Here is a 15,415-nt window from a genome sequence, read left to right as displayed (position 1 = left end):
ATATATATATATATATATATATATATATATATATATATATATATTAGTGTTTACATTATAAGTATAGGAGAACAATATTTTCGTACTTGATATTTTTGACAAAAAATGTATGTCCCACGATATTTGTGGTTTCAATATTTTGTCAGTGAACCTTTTCTTGAAGGGTGGGGCTTCAAGAAAAAGGTTTTCAGAGCTTTGTGGGAGTCGGGAACCATTGACGTTGGTCTGTTTGTTCTTCAAGTGATGTGCTGGTCTGATCTAGAGAGTTTTATTCACTATGCAGCCCAATTTCAAAAGGCTGCTTGCTTCTAGGCGTAGCCAGTTCAAGGTGATTAAATCAGGTGTGATGTACTCAGACTTTCTGGTCCCTGAAAATAGTATTTCTGCCACATGTTGATTAGCCTTCAGGGTGGCAAGGTGGAGTTTAAAGATATCGACCAATAAGAAGTTGAAGCAGTCAATTCTTCAGAGTACTATGCATACATTCACCCCCAGCCACAAAGATCTGGGTTTAATCAATTGTTCTTTTGCTCACCACACCACCCCAGTTTGGACCCAGCCAAATGCAAATCAGTCTTGACCTTGTTCCTCATGGGAGCATTCCAGAGTAGTTTAATGTGGTATTATACTGCTCCTGCTGAAGAGTTTATGTGTGCATGGGGGTTCAGATTTTTGTCAAGCACAAATATGAGAGGCTTTGGACATTCAAGGATGAATGGCTTGCAGTCTGGCATATTGAGGAGGCTAGGTACTTTTGGGGAAAGAGTGAGAAAATGTGGCGAGTGGCTGAGGAGGAAGTCAGTATTAGTAGCGTTCAGATTTAAATGGTTGGTGGACATCCAGGACTGAATATTATTGAGGGCTAGAGTGGCTATATCTTCCAAAGAGGACACTCTCGGGTACAGCTAGTTGTCACTGGCATAAAGATGATATGAAATGTTGGAACTCTTCAAGAGGGCACCTATAGGTTCAATGTATAGATTGAAGAGGTGGGGATAAGATGCAGGCTTGAGGGAATCCATGAAAACAAGAGGTTGGATATTGTTATTGGGAAGGAGCAGTCGCTTAGATAGGAAGAGATCCAGTTGAGAACTATTCCACTCAGCTTGATTCTTCTTCAAGAGTCTTTTGGAGAGGGCAGTGACTAACTGTGACAAAGGCCACTGATAGGTCAAGGTGTAATTAAATATGGCAGTGTCATCAGGGAGTAATTAGGGTGAGCCATGATGCATACAGTTTGTGGGTGCAAGTGAGTGGAGGGCTACACTGACAAACTTGCTTATTGTTTGATGCATACAGGGAATAGCCGATGGATCCCTGGGAAATGTCAGCAATGCATCCTAGAATAGGAATGTGTGAGCCTCCGATGCACCCTATACTGGATTTTGCAGTGAAAGCAGCAGTGGCACATCACAGTTACTGTGGTGAATGAAGGAATATGGAAACAGTTTTTTGTTCCTAGACTTCTAAGCAGAACCTGATGCAATGCCAGCACCCATAGTTGGAATGCAACTCACTAGTTAAACACTTGTAATACCAATTCTGTTTTCAGTGCCTGCTTTATAATTATTCATTCCTTCACTTATGATGTCATTCAGTTAATTTGGGCAAATTCACAAAAGCATTTATGAGTACAGGAAGTGGTACTGCAGGAGTACTCTTTTAGGTACTCTTACAAGCAGTGCTTAATTGAAGCAGGTGGTTGCCCACTGGCACTTATTTTCAGGGACCGGCACTTACTTTTCTTCAGCATACTTTAATCCAGAGCAAGAGATAGAAAAGCACACAAGGAGAAAAGAGGAAAAGAAATATAGAAAAACAGTGACAAAGGGAGAAAGCAGGTATGAAAAGAAACTGTTGAAGTGAGATAAAGAGGGAGGCAATGGCTGGTGGGAGATTAAAAAGGAGTGAGGTGCAATCAAGAATATGCAGCCTTTGTATTCACCACCTCAGCGTTCAATAGCGCCGGTCACAGACTTCTCACAAAACTTTGGGCCCATACTAATTTTTAACAAACTAAGGGGCCTATTACGATTGCGGTTTTTCTGCATCCTCCGGGCCGGCGGAAGCCACCGCCGGCCTGGAGGATGCGGAAAAAACGCAGCGGACCCACCAAAGACCCACCGCCACATTAGGATGGCTGGTGGGTCCTGATTTCCGTCCGCAGCTTTTCCACCGCGGTTGGCTTACAACCGCGGCGGAAAAGCCATATTAGGATGGCCTTTAAAAAATGCTTTTCCGCGGCGGGTTTTCCGCCGTGGAAAAGCATGTGGAACTTCACTGCGGGGGCCCGTTGCAGGCCCCCTAGGTGAAGGGGGTGGGGGGTGCACATGGGGGGTACCTATGGTACCCCCATGCATTTGTATGCAGAAATCGGCAGGCACCGCACGGTGCCTGCCGCTTTCTGCATACAAATGCAGTGTATGCATTTTTACCATTGCGGCGGGTGCAGCTTGAAGCCGTACCCGCCGCAATGGTAAAAATAGAGGATGTGACCGCCAGGGTGGCGGTCACATCCTAATTGGACAGGAGGGAACTCCGCAGGCCATGCGGAGGTTCCCTCCTCCTCTATGGTCGCGGACGGACTCAAGTCCGTCCGCGATCATAATGGGCCCCTAAGCACTGTTTATATGTATCATGGTATTAGCCACAAAACGCCCAACTTCCTATTAGTAAAAGTGCAAAGAGAGCAGTCTTTTCTACTTGTGCTAATTGTATATGAATAGGCCCATTTTGGATGTATTAGGTCCAATTCACAAAGGCATAGAAGAGTGTGTGGAAGAGAACTACAGGAGAACTACTTCACATACTCTAAAAAAATGCCCTTGTGGATAGGGCATGGATGGTCTTTAGAGGTTTCCTGGTTTGCCCACTGTGACCCCTGGCACTACTTTTCTGATCCCTGGCCTCAGAGGTGGCAAAACCAATGCCATTAACACAGGGTCTGTAGGTTCACGTCTGTGGGCTGACTGTCAGTGTACGAGCGAACGCGGTTGTGATAAATGCCCGTAGACCAAGTGTTTACAATTTGAATTGCGGCTGAACGATCTACTTCTGCTGACAATTGTGCTTCAGTTTATCTTTTTAATTCTTCCTAACTTGATGAAGATTGCTGCGAGTGTGTCTGCTTTTACTGTTTTAAATTAATTCACTTCACTTACCAAATTTCTTTCATATGCATTTTTAAATGTAATTGTACTGTATAGCACATTGTATTTCGCCCCGGTCCGTCACTGCAAGTGCCGATTGAACGGAGGGCGTTTTCTGGCATCTTCCTCGTACTCACTTCCAGTTTGACTTGCACTTCCGGGTGGTGAGCGGGCTAGTCTTTCTCGCTGCACCCCCTACATAGCTGGATGCCAGAGGGGTTGCGCTCACTGGGGCGGTAGGTTCACTTCTGTGGGCTGACTGTCAGTGTACGAGCGAACGCGGTTGTGATACATGCTCGTAGACCAAGTGTTTACAATTTGAATTGCTGCTGAACTATACGATCTACTGCTGCTGACAATTGTGCCGGAACGGACGCGCAGCGGGCGCGCCGTGCCTGGGGCCATACCCCGTGGGTTTCGCTTAGGAGGGCAGAAAAATCTAATGTACACCAAAGAGGAGCTATGTAAGCGCAGCACTTGGGGTGATAACCCCAGTTGCCCAATAGTTGACCTTCAGGCTGCGTCAAAACAGTGTGAGCACTGCAAGAGGCAATGGAGCCTTTCTAAAATTAAGGCTCTCGCAGTCTTGCGAAACCCAGTTAATACTGGCCATAAAAATACCATCTCAGATCTTAAAGGAATGCTAATTAACGCTAGGTCGTTGGTTAAACATAATACTTAGGTGGCTGAGGTCATTGGAACTCATTGGGTTGACCTTGCATTTATAACTGAGTCCTGGGCAGATGAGTCATCGAAGCCAGAGCTCACTCTTGCTCTGCCGGTGGGTTTTAAAATCATTAGAGCAGACAGAAAGGTCAAACGGGGTGGGGGACTAGCGATAATTTTTAAAGAGAGTTTGCGAGTGGTGGGACCCGCAGCAGGGAGCTCTGCGGACTGCGAAACTCTGTCTTTTCAGATTCCGCTGACTGAAATTAAACTCTAAATGGCCTTCTTTTATATAGGCCCCCTAGAGCACGGACCCCCCTTCTAAATATCATCAGTCCCTTTTTGGAGTCTAGTCTAGGTGGACCAGACTATACGGTACTTGGAGACTTTAATTACCATCTAGAGAAAAGTGGGGATACGAGTACTACCTCACTGACTGATGCAATGACTAGTTTTTCTTTGAACCAGATCATTATACAGGAGGCACATGTTGCTGGCCACACATTAGACAGGATTTTTACCTTCAACCCCACTATTAAAATCATTGAGGTGTTACCCGTAGTGTGGTCAGATCATAGAGCGATAATGTTCTCTCTTAGTGCAGGCAAACAACAGTATAAGCCTGCAGGTTCGCCAGCCTTGGTTACCTACCAAAAGTGGGGAAAAATAAGTAGATCAGTTCTTCAAGATTCTCTCTTGAACTCTAAACCAGATCTCAATCTGATACCAATACGGCGGCGTGCACACTATCTTCTTGGGTCAAAGCAGCTGTTGACATTGTGGCCCTGAAAAAAACCTTCATTTCTAAAAGATTAAACCCGTCGGAGCCATGGTTTACAGAAAGGCTTAGAGTACAAAAGCAGGCTTGTAGGAGAGCCGAAAGAAAGTGGAGAGCTAGCTATGAGCCAGACAGGAAAGCTGGGTATGCTCAGTCATTATCAGTTTATAAGAATATGATCATGGAGGAGAAAAGTACCTATTTCACAACAAAAATATGAGAAGCTACAAACTCCGCAAAGGTACTTTTCACCACAGTGAAAAAACTAGCCAACATTTCAGAAAAAGGCCCTGTGATGATCAGCCCCGAATTTTGCGATACTCTGGGAAAATTCTTCACTGATAAAGTTGCCTCAGTCTATAAAACCTTTAAAGACAATTATAACACCCCCCAGACACAGGCAAAAATAGGGGTGGGTAACAATACAACTAAGGCAGGATTCACTCCCCCCCCCCCCCCCCCCTCCGTTAGATCAGATCATCCAGGTGGTGGGAAACACGAAGTCAGGAGCCCCTTCAGATCCTTGTCCCCCTAAAGTCTATCATATGTGTCAGGATCTCGTCAGTGAACAATTAAATGTATTATTCACTAAGATAATTCAATCCGGCATTTTCCCGAAGACCTGGAAAACAGCCTCAGTACTTCCATTGTTGAAGAAGCCTAATTTAGACCCAAAGGAGTCTAGTAGCTATCGTCCAATTTCAAGGATTCCCTTTCCATCTAAGGTGCTAGATAAGCTGTTAAATATCCATCTTACAGAATTTATCAATAAAGAAAATCTGCTGGACCACACCCAATATGGCTTCAGGGAGGGCCATGGGACTAAGACGGCGTTAGTCATGGCATATGAGGAACTTAGGATAATCCTTGATGCAGGGGGGAAGGCCGCCTTGATCTTTTTGGATCTTTCGGCAGCCCTCGACACCGTTAATCATGAGATTTTGGCTAGTAGATTGGCAGATATGGGGCTTAATGAGCCCTCACTGAAGGTTCTGTAGTTATATTTAGCTGACAGAACCTTTTCAGTGGAACTGGGAGATGCTGCCTCCAAACTATTCAAACTGCCATGTGGGGTACCTCAGGGATCTTCACTTAGCCCCACCCTTTTTAACTTATATGTGGCACCATTGGCTTCTATTAGTAGACAATGTGGGTTCTCCGCTATCTCTTACGCTGACGACACACAGGTGGTGGTGTCGGTCTCAAATGACCTGGAAGCGACAGCTGAATGTTTAAATCACTGCATGAGGCAGGTAAATGAATGGATGCAGGCCAACTGTCTTAAGCTAAACGGGGAAAAGACAGAAGTTATGCTGTTAGGCCCCAATCCTTCCTTTTGGTCGTTAAGATGGTGGCCTGATAGTCTGGGCAACTGTCCCATCCCAGTCTCTAAGGTTAAGAACTTGGGGTTTGTCTTTGATGACAAGCTTACATTCAGTGCTCAGATTAATAAGCAAACTTCTACCTTTTGGCTTATTTTAAGAATGATTAGGAAAATCCGTCCATTCATCCCACGTGAGGCACTGAAGACATTAGTCACAGCGCTCGCTTTGTCCAGATTGGACTATGGCAATGCTCTTTATGTTGGGTTGCAAGCACAACTGTTGCTGAAACTAGAGACTACAGAATGCAGCAGCAAGATTGTTACTTGATATTCCCAGACATGAGCCGGTTGCCCATAGATTGGAAGGGTTACATTGGCTTCCAGTGGCCAAAAGGATCATTTTAAAATCGCAGTGTCTGGCCTTTAAAGCATTAAAAGGCATTGGTCCGCAGGTTTTGAAGACGCATCTGAAATGGTGTACACCAGATAGGAGCCTTAGATCTTCTCATTCCAAGTTGCTGCAAACACCTAAGTTCAAGCAGGTTCGTTGGGGAGGAAGAAGTTTCCTAGTGGGTACAATCAAAATCTGGAACCTCCTCCCAAGTCCTATTAAGAGTAGCACATCGCTCATGTCATTCAGAAAAGCTTTGAAGACCTGGTTCATCACAAATAGACTTGATGTGTAATGGGCATTATAACGATTTGGTCCTACTGTCCCTAGCGCCAAGACGCCTCCGGGCATTCGTGCGCTGTATAAATTATAAAATCAAATCAAAATCAAATCAGGGGTGGCTAACCCTCTTGAGTGTTGGTGCTCAGCCCACCTTTTTTTCTGCCCATTTTTATTATGTTATTAACAATAGTCTATTATTCACAATGGACCAATGCTGACAGATGAAGTAAGTAAAACGAAAATGTTTTTAAATCTATGGCGAGTGCACGTGTACTGGTGATTGTGTGTGAGATAAAGCATGTATTTGTAAGCGACTGTGTTTGTATGTTAACTACAAATCAGGGCATCTTTTACACCCCACCACTTTCAAAGACCACCAGTCACCACTGCAAGAATGGAAGGTAAACAGTGTCTTGATGAGCACTAGTTACTTGCAGCCCCTTCCACGGAAGCCCAGACATTTCCCTTTACATTTTGTAATATAAACAAATTCAGTGAAATGCCCAAAATAAAAGCATGAACTAAAAACAAACATATTTCAAGCAAGTTGTTGCCAAGTTTCATTATTGCAAGATTTTGTGTTTGAAATAAAACGTCACCTCTGTGCTTCTCAAGAATTATTGTGCCTTGCAAATGATCATAAATAAACATTTATTAATAATAAGAATAATTGTGCGAATAACATAGTTCAATTGTAATATGTGGTCTATATCAATTAATACACGTGCCCATAATTACTATTGTTGTATACATCTTTTTTTCCTTTACCTGTGATTTCTCAGTACGTTTCTTGTGTGGTATATACCAGGGAAACTAGTAAATCATGAGAGTATGTGGCGTGAATAATTTAGGTACCCAATGCTATTCTGTGTTTTGTGGCACTATATCCTCTTCTGGCTACACAGAATCTTCCATGTAATATTAAAAGAAGCGAAGACTGAGGAGGAGCTTGGCGGGCATCCGAGATGGCCGCGTGAGCACAGCGCTCCCCGGACCCCCGCCGCTCCCGGCTTAATATCCTGATTTAATCCTGATTTTTGCGAGGATTCATATAGAGGACGTTGGGCTGATCTACCTGGAATTTTCATAAACGAATTTGGACATTGGGTGTCTGAATTATGTTCACTTGAACTTTTGGGCTCCGCCCTCGAAGTGCGCCCGGGACTGGGTGAGGTTCGGTGGCCGTCTTGAAGTTGAACAACAACGGCAGGGGGATTGGACGTGTGAGACCCCCTCTTAGGTTTCGGTTTCGTTTCTGCCTCGGACTGGGACATTGGTGAGAGGGCTGGGCCAGAGCTGCGGCCGCTCTCCACGTAGGTTGCTTGGCCCTTGGCTGCACTGTTTCTGGAGTGGGCTGCATCTATCCTGGTGCTACATCTCTTGTAGTCCTTTGGTCCAGGGGCCTCCGTTCCTGGTGCTCGGCCTGTCGACCCTGGTGACACTGCTTGTGACGCATCTTCAAAATGGCGGGCAGAGGAGACCGAGAGACGCGCAAGACGAAGGCACCTCTGCGCGGGGGTCCGGTTCAAACTAATGTCATGGATCGTTATACCCACTCTAAGGGGTCCCCCGGAGCTGCCCTGCCCGGTCCCACTGCGTCGGACCAAGTACTAGATGCGTCGCCGGAGCCCTCCTTGCAAGACATCATGGGCGCCATTTCTGGCATGAGGGAATCCATAGGCCACCAGTATGAAACTTTGGCCCACAAACTGGACACTGTGGCAATTGAGGTCAATCTGATTCGAGCCGATCTCTCCAAGACGAACGAAAAGGTGAAATCGTTGGATATCAAATCTTCCAGCCTCACGACGGACGTCTCTGATATTCAGACGGAGATTGGCAATCTCCGCAGGGTGAACGATTTCATGACCCGGCGCTTGGAGGATTTTGAGAACAGGGCGCGTCGCTGTAATGTTCGCGTGGTTGGTGTGCCGGAGAATTCAGAACCCCACTCGGTTGATCTCCTGGTTGAAGATCTATCCAGAATCACCTTTCACCGTCTGGCCTTAGTAAATTTTTCGCAGTGGAGCGCGCACATCGTGTTCCAGGGGGCCAGGGCAAGCCTGGCGCCCCGCCGAGACCTATTGTTGCCAAGCTTTTCCACTACAGAGATCGGGACGCTATCCTGCAGGCCTCGCGGGCGAAGGGCCCAGTAGCCTTCGAAAATGCCACGGTGAACTTTTATCCGGACTTTTCCCAACAGGTCCAGAAGCAGCGGATGGGATTTCGTGGTGCCAAGAAACGTCTTAGGGACTTGGGGATGCGTTACGCAATGCTCTTTCCGACCAGGCTGCGGGTGGAGCATGATGATCGAACTTTCTTTTTTGATCGGCCAGAGGCTGTGAATGACTGGCTGGACTCCCTGCCTAATCGACCTCCTGAGACTGAGTCCGAAGCCCACCCGGGCGGTGCTGAAGGTGGTGTTGAGAGCTAAACGTTTCGTTTTTTGACTAATGCCTTGTTTTGTATGACTTTTCCAGGGATGTGAGCCTATGTTCCTCTACCTCATATGTGTTTTGATGTATGGTCTTATTCTCGTTATTATTGATCGGGAGGCGGGTGGGCCGGAGCCTTTCCTCCTCCGGGGTCTTTGTGTAGAATAGGGGTTCTTGGGCGACAGGCACACTGCAGGTTGGGGTGGCTTTTTAGCTTTTTGCAGGGGTGCAGGGTGGGGGGGGTTTTCCTGTTATTTGGGGGGTGGGTGGTTGGGAAGTTCATTGTTTGTATGTTCTGTGTTCAAGGCGACTTTATTCTGTATTTGAATTGCTTTTTGTGGTCGTGCTCATTGATGGGGGGTTTGGGCTTTGTCGGGTGGGATGGGGGGTAGCGGGTTGAGATTTGTTTCGTGGAACGTTAATGGTCTGGGTGATCGTATCAAACGCAGTGTGGTGTTGAAATGTATACGACGTTTATCTCCTGATGTTGTTTTCCTGCAGGAGACTCATTTGATAGGCAATGTCTGTCATGCAATGAACAGGTGGGGCTATCGCCTCGTAGCACATTCGGGGTTCACCTCGGGTTCCAGGGGTGTGGGTATCCTCATTCGGGCTTCCCTCCCCCTGGCTATTGATGATGTTATACAGGATGACCGGGGGCGGTATGCTGTCCTTGTGGGTCGGTATGAAGGCCGTACCCTTTCCTTATTAACTGTTTATGTGCCCCCCGGCTTGCAGACTTCCACCTTTTCAGATTTGGGCCGTGTCTTGTTGGACCTTCCTGATAGTACTCTCTTTCTGGCTGGTGACTTCAATTCCGTAGTCTCTGGCATTCATGATCGCCACCCTCCTAGGGATACCCCGGTGGCTCAGCAGTGGTTGGGTGGCTTTTTGGATACCTTCGGCCTAGTGGACTGCTGGAGGCTTTTGCATCCTACGCAGCTGCAGTACACCTTTCACTCCGGGGCCCATGGGAGTTTGTCTCGGCTGGATTATTTCCTGATGCCTGCGGCTCAGTCCCCGGCTGTGCGTGAGATCGTGCACTTGCCCAGGGGTATCTCTGACCACTCTCCGCTCTGGCTTCGTTTTGAGGTTGGGGTGGAGGCGGCGGGCAGGGTGGCTCCCATTAATCCGTGGTATCTTACCTCCCCTGAGACCCGCACCCTTTTACTTAAGTCCCTCGACTCGTATTTTCTGGATAACGAGGGGTCGGTTTCATCTGCTGTGTCCCTGTGGGAGGCCTTTAAGACTGTGATTCGTGGGCAGGCCCTCTCCCTTATTGCTGAGGCTAAGAGAGCGAGGAATAGAGAAGTGGTTGACCTTGAGGGGGAAATTTCTGTACTGGAGGAGGGCCTGGAATAGGGTGTCACGCCTGAGAAGCTCCATGCCCTGGGTCTGAAACAATTTGATTATAAGTCCTTGGTCACGGATGCCGCCAAATTGATGTTTCGGGAGCAACAGGGACGTTTGTATGATGTGGGTGATAAAGCGGGTAAATTGCTGGCATGGCTGGATAAGAAGGAGAGAACTAATCGTGTAGTACCCGTGATTCAGTCTGCCTGTGGTGTGAGTGTAACGGACCCGATTGGGGTAGTTGACCGGTTTGCCGAGTATTTCCGTGTGGTGTATACCCCTGTGTCTGTGAGGGATGTGGTTGACTCTCGCCTTCTATTGCGTGATATAGCCCTGCCCATTGTTTCTGATTCGGACCGTGTGGCGTTGGACTCCCCCTTTACGGTTGATGAGATAGCTACTGCCATCCGTTCCCTCCGTTCTGGCAAAGCATTGGGCCCGAACGGGTTGCCAATCGAATTGTACAAATTGCGTCCGGATAGGCTTGCTCCGTATCTCCGTGCCATGTTTCTGGAGTCCCGGGACCGGGGTATTCTCCCTTATGATCAGAGACTAGCCACGATAGTTGTCATCCCCAAAGAGGGCAAACCACGTGATCTTTGTTCCTCCTATAGACCCATATCCCTACTAAATGTTGAACCCAAGGTGTTGGCGAAACTCCTGGCCACCCGTCTTTTGACGGTCATTAGTGACTTGGTCCATCCGGATCAATCTGGATTTATACCACACCGCAACACGGCTCTGAACCTACGTCGTCTTCATGGCGCGATCGCGAGGGCGGGGCTTCTGACGGAGCCGGCCATTTTGGCATCGTTGGATGCATCCATGGCCTTCGACACGGTGGAGTGGCCCTATCTTTGGGCGGCTCTTGAGAAATTCGGTTTTGGGCCTGATTTTATTGGTTGGGTCAAGTTGCTGTACACGGCACCTCTGGCGCAAGTGGTGGTGAATGGTAGGGTCTCGGCTCCTTTCACCCTCGGCAGGGGTACCCGTCAGGGATGCCCCTTGTCTCCATTATTGTTTGCTCTCGCCTTGGAACCGTTGGCGGCCTGGCTCCGGTGGGAACCGTCTCTCAAGGGGATTCGCTGGTCTCTGGACTTTGAGGACCGCGTTTCGCTTTACGCGGACGATATCCTTTTATACCTCACCTCCCCGCGTAAATCTCTGTCTGTTCTGTTTGATGTTCTTGCTTCTTTTGGGGCCAACTCGGGCCTCGTTATTAATTGGGCCAAGTCCTGTGTATATGTTCTTTCGGGGGTTTTGCCCCCCTTGCCGAGTAGACTTCCCATTCAAGTGGTCCATTCGGGCTTCAAGTACTTAGGGATTTTTATTACGTTGGACCCGACGCTCCGCTTTGAGCATAATCTCCTCCCACCGTTGCTTAGACTGCGATTGGATGTGGCCCGTTGGCGCAAGCTTCCTTTATCACCGCTGGGCAGGGCGGCCCTGTTTAAAATGATGTCCTTGCCGCGATTCCTTTACGCGCTTCACAACTCTTATGACGCTATCCCTAAGACCTATTTCCAAGAGATTGAGAGTCTTCAACGGCAGTTGATATGGGATGGGCGACCCCGTATCGCACTCGCAAAGCTCGCCATCCCCTGGTATGACGGGGGCATGGCGCTCCCCGATATCAAGCGATATTATTGGGCTTCCCAGTTGTCTGCCATTAATCATGTGATGTTTTCCCCGGGTCGTAATCCTGCATTTGAGATGGACAGACTCCAGCTACCAGGTGGGGACTTTACTAGAGCGCTTTATTCCCGATCGGCCGGGCGCCATCTTGTGGGCCCATCCAGGATTGCAGTAACGGTGTGGCGGGCTGCGAGTGTGAGTTTGGGGTGGGAGGATCGATTGACGTTAGCGACACCGCTTTATGCATCCGAACGTTTGGGCGGACTCAGGTCTACCAAAGGTTTCGACCGCTGGGATGTGATTGGGATCTGTAAGGTGGGTGACGTGTACTCGAATGGTTGTGTGAAGTCGTTCCAGGCCCTCCAGGCGGAATATGGTTTGAGTGGTAGGGAATTTTTTCGCTACCTGCAAGTCCGACATGCCCTCGTCTTAGTCTTGGCTCCTGATGAGGCCTTGCCTGACTCTTCCCCCCTCGAGGACCGTGTCCTTGATGGGCATCTTCCCGATAGTACTATTTCTCTGATTTACAAGAAGTTGATTAATAATCGGGTGGACTTACTGATCCGACTTCGGGAGGCTTGGGTTCGCGATGGGTTGGAACTGGACGACGAGGATTGGCAATCGGCGCTCTCTTCTCCCAAGGAGGTGGCCATTCCTGCCCGTCTCCGTTTGGTTCAACTTAAGATTCTTCATCGAGTCTATGTCACTGGTCCGCGTCTGGTTACGATGGGCTTTTCTTCGGATGGGCTATGCAAGCGTGGATGTGGCTTGAGTGCGACCTTTTTGCATATCCTTTGGGAGTGCCCGGTTATAGTTGCTTATTGGACTGCTGTGCTTGAAGTGATGACTGCTGTTACGGAGGTGGCCCTGCGACCGGAGCCTCGCAGATGTCTGTTGAATGTATGGGAACCCACTGACTACTCTGTGGCTCAGACCAGATGGGCTACCCTTGGTTACATGATTGCGAAGCGGGATGTCGCGCAACTCTGGGGCGCTTCCAGGCCCCCTGAGCTCTCGAGGTGGGAGGACAATATGGACTGGTCCATGTTTCGTGAAAAGACGGTTTATGTGGCCAGGGGCAGACCCAGGGCGTGGACGAAGGTTTGGGGCCAGTGGAATGAATATCGTGGGGGTATTTGCACCCCTCCCCTTGATAACACTGTTGAGATTGTCCTTTCTCCCTAGACTAGAGTTCCCGGAACCTTTCCGTAAAGTTTTTTTATACTTCCGGTTCTCCCCGCTGCTCCCCTCCCCCCCCTCCCCGACTTGATTGGAGCCTCCGGGCTCTGGGTGTGTTCTCCTGATCGTGGAACCGTCCCCTCCGCTCTTTGGGCTGACCTTACTTATCGTCCATTCGCCTTTAGTGTTTATGTTTTCTTTTTGTAAAAAATAAAAATACAAATTGTTCTGTGATGTCTATAGAGTAGCGCTCTGTACTTGAACTGTACCTATCCACGGGTGTATATTTTCTTACATGCATTTTGCCTTGTTATTAGCGGCCAGCCCGTGAGGTTGTAGGCCCATTCTTGTACTTTTCTATGCTTACTCCAATAAAGGTTTGGGAAAAAAAAAAAAAAAAAAAAAAAAAAGAAGCGAGGACTGTTCCACTGGCTAATCATGTCAAAATCCTAATGCAGGTGAAATCTAAAATAGATACTCTGTGTTGTTATATTAATCATACTGATATTATGAAACTTAAGTGGTGTCAGATACTGTGATGTCATCAGGGTTAAGGTAAAGTGATATCACGTCCTGGGAGTGAGGGTCAAAGGTATGTGATATGGCTTTCTGTGACGTTATTAAGGTTAATGGGTATGTGATGTCATTTCCGCTAACCCTAGCATTTTGTTAAATTACTTCACCGTCTTACTTCAATTCAGTTTTTCTTTTAAAAAAGGACAAACATTATGAAACACCATTTCTTTCATACTAACAATTGTTATCTGATATAATCTAGCTGTTTCCATACTGTACCTAATCCATATGCACAAAGGGTCGCCAATGCTGTAAACAGCCATACCCAAGTAGGAATCGGTTCTTGACCAGCAACTAGAAAAATGAAAAATTAGGCAGTCTCTCAAAAATAAGAAATTACAGATGTAAATAACATCACAGGCATATATGTAGAACAACAATTCACCTACGTGAATTCTATAGACGCTGCTGAGAGAGAGATAGTAAATATTTCTATTTAGTCAATGTGGAGGATCGAAAGGCTTAACAGAATTGATGGAATTCAAACCAGTGACCAAGGGATCCAACAGAGTTTCTTGTAATAGAGACATTAATCCTCCAAGCCACCTAACCCGGTAGATTCAAGACGAAGAAAGCTTTATAAAGAATAAATAACATTAATTGTTATTGAAAATTCACTTAGTTCAGGAAGAGATGGAATAATAGCATTTAACCCTAAGACGTATTTAGGAATCTAAAAGATCAGGTTTACTTATACAACTTCTCAGTCCTGATCAACGATAATTTTAATCAAATACAATTTTTCGTCATTTAATTACTAAAGCTTTGTTATTGTTATTGTTATCAACATTTCTAGAGCGCTACTGCTACCCGGAGGTGTCCTGACACTGTATGAAGTCCTGCCGGAGATTAAAAATGGAAGAGATATCAACAAAATTAATTCATGAAAGGCCATGTTTTAATGCTTTCCTAAAGGCAAGTAAATTGGTCATACTTCTGAGATGTGCTGGGAGGCCGTTCTATGCCTTGGCAGCATTGGCTGCAAAGCTTCTGCCCTCACAAATGGCACCATCACCCGTTTTGCATCTGATGACCTCAACTGTCTTTTCGGTGCATACCAGCGTAATCGCTGTTAAATGTAGTCTGACCCGGTTCCATGAAGGGCTTTGCAGACCAAGCATAAGGCTTTAAATTGGGTGCGCTTCCTAACCATCAGCCAGTGGAGTTTTTATTATCTCAGCCGAGATAGAGACGTATTTGGGTATGCCAGTCAGGAGTCTGGCCCCCGCATTCTGCAGGATCTGTAATTTGTTCATCAGTCCTTCCTGGATATTCAGATATAGGCTGTTACAATAGTCCAATCTGGACATTGTTAACGCAGTGATGACTGTTTTTTGCGTGTCTTTGGGGAGCAGTGGCATTATTTTCCTACAGGATCTCAGGATATAGGAAGTCAACGACGCCACTGTGTTCACCTGGTCCCTAAAGCTAAGGTTGTTATCAATCCACACTCCCAGGTTCTTCACCTTCCTACTTGGTGTAGGAAGGGGGCCCAAAGTGTCCGGCCAACAGTCAGAGGTCCAAAAGTTGGGGTTGTTGCCAAACAGCACAACCTACATTTTGCCGGAATTGAGTTTTAGGCAATTTTGTGCCATCCAGACCCCTAAGACATTCATACAATCCTGGAGCCGGGACGCAGTTCCCAGA

At 47.1% G+C, this 15,415-nt stretch overlaps 1 protein-coding gene across 1 annotated transcript in view; it reads right to left on the bottom strand.

Annotated features, from left to right (window-relative positions):
* The window catches only part of LOC144828052 (ethanolaminephosphotransferase 1-like), a 581,090-nt gene that overhangs the window by 431,561 nt on the left and 134,114 nt on the right, over positions 1–15,415 (bottom strand). Inside the window, exon 4 of the mRNA XM_078686188.1 lies at positions 13,988–14,062. Coding sequence (XP_078542314.1) covers positions 13,988–14,062 — 75 coding nt within the window. The remainder of the gene's footprint in view (positions 1–13,987; positions 14,063–15,415) is intronic.

Source organism: Lissotriton helveticus, chromosome 4_1 (assembly GCF_964261635.1).
Source record: "Lissotriton helveticus chromosome 4_1, aLisHel1.1, whole genome shotgun sequence".
NCBI classification, from domain to species: Eukaryota; Metazoa; Chordata; class Amphibia; order Caudata; family Salamandridae; genus Lissotriton; species Lissotriton helveticus.
Note: the sequence above shows the minus strand (reverse complement) of the source record. Positions and strands in the feature narration are given on the sequence as shown.